The 9,756-nt window shown below is 63.8% G+C and overlaps 1 protein-coding gene and 1 long non-coding RNA gene across 3 annotated transcripts in view; one reads left to right on the top strand and one right to left on the bottom strand.

The window, feature by feature from the left end:
* The first annotated feature begins 233 nt into the window (after positions 1-233).
* Positions 234-1,629, top strand: LOC140687179 (uncharacterized). Its single transcript, XR_012061344.1, has 2 exons — positions 234-303; positions 745-1,629. It is a non-coding gene; the product is annotated as an uncharacterized lncRNA (long non-coding RNA).
* RADIL (Rap associating with DIL domain) overlaps positions 1,555-9,756 on the bottom strand; it is a 51,536-nt gene continuing 43,334 nt past the window's right edge. For both annotated transcript variants that reach the window (XM_072943388.1, XM_072943389.1), the window contains exons 8-15: positions 8,883-9,120; positions 8,147-8,319; positions 4,896-5,046; positions 3,739-3,929; positions 3,267-3,618; positions 2,917-3,056; positions 2,365-2,504; positions 1,555-1,909 (exon numbers count right to left, since the gene is read on the bottom strand). In XM_072943388.1, coding sequence (XP_072799489.1) covers positions 1,804-1,909; positions 2,365-2,504; positions 2,917-3,056; positions 3,267-3,618; positions 3,739-3,929; positions 4,896-5,046; positions 8,147-8,319; positions 8,883-9,120 — 1,491 coding nt within the window. In that variant the 3' untranslated portion in view covers positions 1,555-1,803. The remainder of the gene's footprint in view (positions 1,910-2,364; positions 2,505-2,916; positions 3,057-3,266; positions 3,619-3,738; positions 3,930-4,895; positions 5,047-8,146; positions 8,320-8,882; positions 9,121-9,756) is intronic.

Here is a 9,756-nt window from a genome sequence, read left to right as displayed (position 1 = left end):
CCGATAGGGCGTCAGCAGCAGTGACAGAGGCTGCAAGTGCTTTCGAAGCTGGGCTGGTCTCCTGCACTGCTGCCCGTGCGGTGAGGACTTGCCAGGCTGGCCTGCGGGTCCGAGAGACTCACCTGGAGTCAGGCTGAGTGAGAATGAAGGATGCTGTTTCCAGACATGGGGTTCTGACACCTTTTTCCTTAAGAGCATTATTGTGACGATGACTGACTGATGTAGAAAATCAGCCTCCCTGTGTGCCAGTTTCCTCATCTGAAAAATGGCAGAAAGTAACAGTATCCACGTCAAACGGCTGTGGTGAGGATGAAATGTGTTTTTCCCTGCAGAACCCTTGGAGGGCTTGGCACTGCGTGGCCTGTGCAAGAAGTGAACTTGGGGTTCTCTCCGTTCCTGGGGCTCCAGCCCGGAGGGAACTCCGCAGTGCCTGCCGGGGGTCCCCCGTGCGGCTCCGCAGGGTGATCCGGGCTCTGTCTGCTGCACCCGGAGGAGTGGCGAAGGGATGGGTGTAATTTGACAGACTTTGGACCAGCCGCCAGGCTCCCTAAGCTTGTGCCCTCATATCAGTTTGGGGCTTTAAGAATCTTTGGGGTTCAGGAGGGCACTGAAATGACGTGTGTAAAAGTACATTTCATCCAGCGTTTTGGGAACTGCTTTGAGGCGGGTGGGATACAGGTGCCTAACACAGAACGCGACAGGGAGGGCCCCTGAAGCACCTGCACCTCTCTCTGTGCTCACCAGGGGGCAGCGTGGAGCTGAGTCAGGCCCTGTGCTCAGGTCGCATCTGGGACAGGACTTCAGAGGGCTGAATCTGGTCCACGAGATCCTTTCCACATGAGGAGTCCGTCTGCAGCTGAGTGGCCAGGACCTCCTCGTCCCCAGAGTCTGTTCCTGTCAAAAAGGAGAACCCCGGCCAAGAGCCCAGCCTCGGGCTCCCTGCACGGAGCGCAGGACGTGGGAGCCGTCTGCACATGGACCACAAGCTGCAGAACCCAGCTCGTGCCTCAGCCGTGCTGTCACCTTGACACTCACATGCCCTGGCTCGGCCCTGCGCACAGTCAGCCGCTGGTGGAGTGAACACCAGCCCAGCCAGAGGGTTAAGAGCCTGGGAACGGCCAGCCCGGTATTAGGGCCAAGCCGCGCCGTTAGTGATCAGAGGAAACCAGGAGGAGGCAAGGGTCTCCAGGGGGAGGAGGCCTGGGCACCCAGAGTGGGTTAAGACTCTCACTTTATAACCTCGGGGTGTCTAGACCTTTCTTTGGGACCATGCTGAGTGTGGGATCACCAGGAGTGAACCACTCTGCCGGGCGGCTCTGGCCCCCTTCATGGGGGACCAGGGGCTGCCTGGCGCATCCCCTGCTGCTCTGTTTCTGGGCAGGGTGGAGGGCAGACAAGGAGTTAGTTAAAGCCATCCCGCCACCCCAACAACCCCTGCATCCTCGCCGGGCCCCTCCCAAGCAGGCTGGGAGGGGAGCAGTCCTGGGGAGTCCCTGGAAGCCCCTCTGGGGAGCCTGCACGGTGCCCACCCAGACCCCACGCCACACTGCCCTCTAAGAATATGAAAGATATTTTATTGAATGCATACTTCTCCATTAAAATTTCCAAACATAAAAGCTCTGACAAACATCACAACAGTGTTATCTGTCATATAAATAAAATATACACCAAGATGTACATTATCTACAGGGTGAGGACCGAAGCCAGTGTCCCAAAGGTGACCCACCACACAAAACAGCTGGCAGAGGTGACGTGACCTGGGGACCCTCAGGTGTGGGTGCCTGGGCCATCTTTGCAGCCCACCTAGGTGGGAGGCGTGCGGAAGCGGATCTTCTTGGCTGTTTCCACATCAGACTTGGCGACCAGAAACCGCATCTTCTTTCCCCCGTGTCGAATCAGATCCACGGCTCTGAAACAGCAACGGGATGGGGCACAGAGGAGCTGGCACAGTCAGGAGTCAGGCCTGTCCAGCTGAGGGGCAGGCAGAGCCTCCTAGAGGGGCCCCGGGAGAGCCCAACCTCCCACCCCTAAGCACCCCGAGCCGTGACAGGGCTTCGGGATCATGGAGCCCTGCCCAGGCTGTCCGTTCCAGAGCCCACCCCATCCCGAGGTGCCGAGCCCCGGGCAGCGCTGGTGTGTTGTCAGAGGACCGATGAGGGGATGGAAGGGCGGGAGGTGGCCACAGGGAAGCAGGCTGGACGGCTGTGCCTCCACCTGCTCACCTATAGAATAGGGGTGACAGGACCCGCCCGCTGGGTCAGGGGGCGAAACCCAGCCTGTCTCCAGGGCCGACCTGGCCCCACCAGGGCTGGGGTGTTGTGGGGGGCACTTCAGAGGGAGGTCCCTCGGGGGAGGGGGAGGTACCTCAGGTAGCTGATGCCCACCAGGCTGCTTCCATTCACCTCCAGGATGCGGTCTCCCAGCGACAGCCGCCCGTCGGCCGCTGCAGGGCTACCGGGGAGCAGGGTCTGGATGTAGAGCCCGGGGGCACCCAGTGGCGTGTGCTGAGGGAGAAGCAGAGGTCCAGGGCTCTGTGGGCCCCTCACTCTTGGGTGTCCCCCAGGAAGAGCCGCCTCAGCCCCTCCCTTGGCCGCGAGGCCAGGCCTGGGCTCACCGTATGTCATCAGTGTGTCCGCAGGGACAGCACAGGGCACCACCACTGTCCCCGCCTGCCAGGGCAGCCAGCCCGAGAGCCGAGGACGCAGGCGGTGGAGCAGGCCGGGGGAGGCCGCTGCCACACAGGCCCTGTCCCCTTCTCTCAAATCCCAAAGGTGCCCCTGCCAAGTTCCTGGTCCCCACTGCCACAGGCCTCCCCCGCCTGCCCACCCACCCATGGCAACACCAGCTGTGGACCCGTCTTTGGTAAAGAGGAGGAACGCAAGAGGCTGCAGGGAGTGGCGGGGCCGGGCCTCTCACCATCCCGTCGATCAGGCCCATGCCCAGCCCAGAAGGGCCTCGCTCCAGCTCCACCACGAACATGTAGCAGAAGTCGTCTGTGCTGGAGCTGCGGCTGGAGGGGGCTGGAGGGGGCTCGGCGGCCGGGGCTGCACAGTCTCCTGGATGGGCCAGAAAAGCACAGCGCGGTAAGCGGCCGGTGGCTCGTGCCTCCAGCCAGACTGCCCTGTCTGGCCCCGGAGCCTGTTCCGTGTCCAGGGCGGCGGGCGCTCGTGGGCAGACACTGACGGCCCAAGCCGGAAGTGCCGCCAGGACCCCGCGGTGGAAAGCGCCCAAGGAACCCACCCAGGTCCAGCAGGGCCAGGGCTTACCTTCCGGAGCTGTGCCCCAGGGGCCGCTCGGCCCATTCCTTCTCCCTTCCAAGAGCGCTTCCCCGCAGGCACTGCTGGGCGCTGGCCGGTCGGGCACAGCGGGCTCGGGGCCGAGAGGGGTGCTGGGGGGCGTGAGCAGGCACGAGGAGTCCCCGTGCAGGGGCCCGGCCTGAGCGCCCCCCCGGCTCGCACGGCTGGGCTGCCTTCCTGGAGGGCCCTGAGCCCAGGGAGCCCCCGCGGAAGGAAGAGGGCGCTCCGGGCCGGCCTCTCGGGCTCCCCTGCCAGGGTCCCTGGAAGCCAGGGGGCAGCTCTGGGCCTCTGGGAGGCCCTCAGGGCTGGTGAGACGCGGGCCCTGGAGAGAGAGGGAGAGGGAACTCAGTACGGAGCTGCCCGACAGAGGGGCCGGCAACCGGGGCACCGTGAACCCCAGGGGCCATGGAGCAGCAGCCGGGCGTGGCCACCCCCCGGGTACCTCGGGGCACGCTGGCTGGGTGGGCCCCCCGCCCGGGCTGGGCTTGCTCCGCAGGCTCCACAGGAAGTGGCGGATGTACAGGAGGTGCTGGTAGATGCTGTCATCCAGGCAGTCCGCTTCCAGGTCCACCTGGAAGCCCTCGCTCGGCAAAACGATGGGTGGCGGGTTTTCATAGGACTCCAGGACCTCCTCTGTGAGGGCGAGGACAGCATGACCGGCCGGGCCGGGAAGGGGCTGCCTGACCACCCCTGCCTGACCACCCCTGCTGCGGGAACCGGGGAGGGGATCTGGGCTGGGGTGACCAGCCCACACTGCACTCTCGTCCCTCCTCAATCCCAGTGACCACTTCTGGGATAAAACCCCAGCTCCTAGTTCAGAACTCCTACCCCACCCCAACCCCACCTGCGGCCCTGGGGTCCCCCTACCCCCCGCGGGAAACCCAGCTCGCTCAGCCCACCGCCTGTGCCCCAAGACAATGCCTGCTCCCCCCGGGGCTCCCATGGCCACACTGCCTACATCCCACACGTGTCACCCGGGGTGGACACGGCCTGCTCACATGCTGGCCTCTGCACTAGGACTCGGGCACCTCCGAGACCGGGGGGAAGGCAGGAGCCCGCATGGCATTCTCAGCTCCCAGCACAGCACCTGCCCCGCAGCAGGCCTCGGAAATGAGCCAGTAGATGGGGGAGGGGGACAGTGTCTGTGATACAGGCCCCTAGGTCACCAGGGTGGGAAGAAGGCATTCGAAGCCCTACTTCTCTCTAGATCTTCCCCCATCCTTGATTTTCTATTTTGTTCATGTTACAATATACATAATGCTAACGAGGAGAGGCATGTCTGATTTATAAAACACGTACATGTGTGTGGACACAAGGGTCAAGCCTGCTCAGCAGTGTTTCCTGTCGGGCTGTGCAGTGGTGCCCAGTGTAGATACCCCGCTCTCTCCCTGGTAGCCGGACACTGGGGGAGGCCCCAGGAGGGGCAGCAGGGGCCTTGGACCTGAGCCCAGAGCTGAGGGGACAAAGGGAGCCTCCCCCCAGGCTATCTTCTTCCTTGGGTGTCCTGCCCTGTCCCCCACCCGGGGGCCTCCACAGCTGGGGGTCAGGGAGCCCATGGTCCACGCCCAAGTTCCCCACCCCCGCAGGGAGAAGCCTCACCAGACTTGAAGGCTTCAGGGCTGTCCTGGGCGCCTGGCTCCCAGGCACTCATGGGGCCCATGGCCGAGGCCAGCTGGTACTGAGTCAGCAGCCGGTGCAGCTGCGCAGGGCTCAGGGAGGGGAAGGCAGCCCGCAGGTTGGCCCAGCTCATCTGGGTGACAAGAAGGAACTGCTCAAAGGCCCAGAAGGCACGGCCCCGCCCCAGGGATGGCCTGCCTTCTGAGCTCTCTGAGGGAAGCAGCAGAGGACTCCCTGCCTGGCACACAGAGCCCCCAGCATCCGTGCGGGACAGTGAGGTCAGTGGGGGGGTGGGAGGGTCCAGGCCCGGTGCAGCGGCCCCCGCCCCCCAGCGTGAGCAGCTCACCCTGCTGCCTCGTGGGCGTCCGGGGAGAGAGCCAGGGTCAGGGTGGCCGCTCCCAGGACAAGTGCCTTGTCCACTGAGCAAACCCTCATCAACCACATCACCTCTCAGGGCTGAGAAACGACGGAAAAGGCTACTGGGAGACGAGGGGGATGAACCCGGGCTCCCGCCTTGTACTGTGGAACCAAGCAGGCCCAAGACACGCGTGAAGGCAGAACTATGCCACTAAGAGCCCCGGGGGCCTGGCTTATGTGCTGGGGACAGGAGAGCTCCCTGAGGTTAGCCGGACGGCAGAGGCAGAGCGCAGGCAGAAGGCGCACCCCTATCCCTATGCTGTGGGTCTCCACCCTTCTTGTTCTCTGGAAGCCCTGCCCACTGCTCTCTCCCCGCGTCCCGGCGGTTCTGTGAGCGGATGCTCTAGGAGCTCCCGGAAGACACGAGTGCTGGAGGCACGTGGGGGCCCGGCTGGCGGCCCATGTGCAGGCCACTGTCCCAGCGCCAGGGCCTGGGCTGCAGGACTGCAGGCTGGAGGTCAGCTCCGGGGCCCTCCAGCTCCCCAAGTTGCTCTCAAGAAGTCAGAAACCACCCCGATCGCTGACCTCCGGGACCGGCAGCCTCATTCCCCTCAGGAAGCTCAGAGGTCTCTCTGACGTCCCGGAGCCAGGCCTCGGGGCGGCTCAGCCGCCGCGCGCTCTCCCACTGGATGCTCGGCTGGGGCCGCGCTGGTTTGTCTTCACCCATGTTTGCTCTGATCCCTCTGGCCTCCTGCTGCCTGGACACAGGGGTGTCAGGGATGGGCCCTTTAATTCCCTGCTTTCTTCTTTCCTCTCTTGCTCCCCCACGTGATTCTAAGCGCCAACATCAAGATGCCTGGGCGGTGGTTACTGAGCGTCTGCCGGAAGGGACCCTGAGTGTCCTGGGCTACGTGGGGGAGGGGCAGCGGGGGCCCCAGCAGCGGCCCCCTCCTCACCCCAAACACACACCAGTGCAAGACGGCTTCGTCTGCCTGGAGGTGCTTTTGGTTTCCGGGTTCCTTCGCCCACATCTATGGTCTCTCCAGCCCCGACAGTGCTGAAGCCACCCGGCAGGACCCCGTGTCCGTCTTGGCATCTCTGGCTTTCTGGGCGCTTCCCTGGCTTTACTTTCCGGCCCTGCTGGGGAGCTTCTCATCTCCACTGCCGCAGTGTTAACTCCCAAGGTTCCTTTGGTTCTCTTATTTATAGCCTCCTGCTGTTACCTTACGGACACTCTACCTTCTCTCACCTTTATGAGGACATAAATGGTTTTTTTCAAGCTTCTTTTTCCTGAATAGTCTGTTTTGAAGGCAGCAAACTATGGGTGGAGGCCTGTTTTTATAGAGGCCTCAAGCTAAGAATGGTTTTCACATTTTTAAAGGACGTAAAAACAAACAAGAAAGCTTCTGGTATGGAAACCGAAGTGTAAAGCAGCCACGACCTGGCCCTTTACAGACGAGGTTTCCCGCCCTGCTCTGTCTCCTCCAGCCTCACTCCCCGCCTCCCTCACACACATACTGGGAGCTGTCCACTCCCACTCTGGAGCAGGACCTGGACGTCTGCGTGGCAGCGCCCCCCTGAGCAGGAGCTTGCCGTCCTGGCCGCGAGGTCACCCTGGCCTGGCTAGTTTGCTGTGAAAGCCCAGCGTCCACATCCTCCGGTCCCCCAGGCTGTCACTGACCGCCAGCTCTGCCCGGTCAGTCACACCTGCTTGGAGGGTACAGGTCTGGGCCTGGCCGGGTGAGAGCTCTGGGGCTCCCACACGCACAGGCACTTGGCTGCTGGACGCCCCTCCTTCGGGATGAGACCTGGGCTGTGCCAGGAGGGTGGCGCAACCAAGACGTCACTGCCACCGCGTCCTCCTTGCCCTGCACGCTCTGTATCCAAGTGCAATCGGCAAAGAGACCTACACTTACCCGAAGCGCAGAGCTCAGGAACTGCTCACCCAATGCACACACTTGTGCCTTGGCCCAGGACGAAAGCAGAGCGCAGGCAGCAATGCCCGTGGGCCCCATCGCGCCCCATGCTCAGTGGACACGTTGTCGCCACTGCGCTCAGACCAGGCCCAGAGGTGTGCAGAGCAGCTGTGTTCCCCTCGCCGTTCAAACGTGGACCTCCCGGGGCCGGGAAGCTGGACCCCCGTGCTGCCCCGCAGACACGCCCACCACCCTGGGCGGCTCAGGCCGCTGGGCAGGAAACGGACTGGTTGGGCAGGACCCACTGGTCAGCTGTGGCAGCTGCGTCAGGGCGCAGGGGAGCGAGGCGGGGGAGCGGGCGCGTTGTTTCCTACTGCCGTGGTGGTTGTAACAGGACCACGGACGTGGCGGTAGGAGCAACGCAAGTGTACAGCTCTCAGTTCTGGGGCCAGAAGTCCAGCACGGGTTGTGCTGGGCTAAAATCGAGGGGTCGCAGGGCTGTGTCCCTTCTGGTGGATCCAGGGCAGGATCCATTTCCAGGCTGTCGTACGATGGAGGTCCCATTTCTGTGCTGGCCTTTGGCTGAGGGCTGTCCCATCCTGACTCCTGGGGGCCCCTCCTCCACTTCTGCTTCCCTAGGTCCTGTCTCTCTGAACTGCTCTTCCATCTCCCTCTTAAAACACAAGTTTTAAGGACTCGTGTGCTTAGATGGGGGCCCACAGGTGCCGGGGTGATCACCTCGGTGTTCACCTCCATCACAGCAGCAGAGCCCTCGTGCCACAGTCATAGGTCAGGGACGAGGCACAGACATCCTTCAGGCCGTCACCCTGCTGGCAGGTTGGACCAGCCTTGGACAGGACCAACCACGAGTTCTCAGAGCCCAACTTGGTCCGTAAGCCGCTGACCCCAGAGCCCCACCCCTGCTGCACTTGGGGGCCCCACCCTCTGCACCACTCCCACCTGGATGAGCTGGGCACTGGGAGTGGCCAGCAGGTTGAGGGAGCAGGAGAGCTTCCGGAAGAAGTGCTCGCCGGCCTCCCCGAAGCCAGCACCCCTCGTCCAGTCCAGGAGCTGCTGCAGGCGGGCACAGGCCTGGACACCTCTGGGCCAGTGGAAGCAGCTCAGAGAGGGGCCTGGTGGAGGGGAGGGGAGGGTGATGCCCAGGCTGCCCTCACAGAGAAGGTGCACTGCCCACCCACCCCCAGCGGAGCCAGGCCCTCACTCCAAGCCTCTGGACAAGTGGGAAACCTGGTACGTTTCCAAGGCAATTACCTGCTTCTGGACCCCTCTCTGGGTAGGGGTGAGGGTGGGTGGGCACAGGAGGCCGGAGGGAAGATGGCAGGGCAGCTGCTCAACCCCGAGGTCAAAGGGCCATGGTCCAGCCCTTCCCATGTGCTGTGGGCTGCCTGCTCTCCCTGCCCCATGCCCCAGCTGGGCCTTGGCCAAAAGTAACTGGTGCCCTGAACCCTGGCAGGGCGATGGGGGCGATCTGGGTGGCAGTGAGGCAGGGTCAAAGGTCACATCACTTCCCTGAGCCTTTTCCCTCCTCTGTCACGGGGGTCGTGGGCCAGGTGGGGATAAAATGATCCAGGACAGGCCCAAGGGCCCCGTGCAGACAAGGACAGGTGCCCTGACCGTGGCAGAGCTGTGCCTGGGAGCCGGCGCCCCTGCAGGAACAGGGTCCCCAGGTCCTCACCCCTGTCCAGCAGCTGGTTGAGGAGCAGCGTGCTGGAGAAGAAGAAGAGGTAGGCCAGCACCTGGGCGGCGATCTCAGGGTGCACCTGCAGCTGCCGCAGCAGGTCCAGAGCAGCCTGGTAGACCGACACGACGCGGCGCAGCTCCTCGGGCAGCTGGGGGGCCGGGCACCAGCCCTCCCGGCGCTCCGTCTGGAACGGGGGGCATTCGAGCAGGGCCGGGAGGCAGACGTACAGGGACTGGGGACAAGAGAACACCGGCCACCGTCAGCAGTGGCCCCGGGCCTGACCTGTCAAGCCCCTGCCTCGGCCAGACCACGCATGCGTCCAACAGGCTGCAGCGACCCGCGCGGGCAGTGAGTGACGGGCCCCCAACAAGTGCCTGCGGGCAGGGCAGGGGCTCAGTAACACTCTTGGTGAAGGTGCAAATGACACGAGGCTGCAGCCACCCCAGCAGAGGGGCGGGACGACACCCTGGGGGTCTTCAGGGGCAGGAGCTCTGCCCCCTTCTTGGTTTATCAGAGGGTTTTACTGGACAGAGGGGTGGAGGGTGGGCCACCACACACCATCCAATGACCCTCAACCTGCTGGGCCAAAGACACAGACCCTATCATCGTCCAGGGAAACCAAGGCTCAGAGAGGAGAAAGCTGAGGCCTGTAATCCAGGCCTGACCGCTGCTCAGCCCTGAGTCCTGAGATCCCAGACGCCAGCGGGCAGGATGACCAGCCAGCCGTGCGCTGCCCAGCCCGTGTGAGCAGTGGGGAGGAGCCGCCAGCAAGCCCACCCGCCTTCCAGATCGTTTCCCCGGAGCAGCTGCCTCCGTCTCTCCCACCCCGCCGGCCCTGAGGGGGTTCACGGGACAAGAGTAACAGCGG

This window comes from Vicugna pacos, chromosome 18 (genome assembly GCF_048564905.1).
Source record: "Vicugna pacos chromosome 18, VicPac4, whole genome shotgun sequence".
Lineage (NCBI taxonomy): Eukaryota > Metazoa > Chordata > Mammalia > Artiodactyla > Camelidae > Vicugna > Vicugna pacos.
The sequence above is the reverse complement of the archived record's forward strand: the minus strand, read 5'-3'. Positions and strand labels throughout refer to the sequence as shown.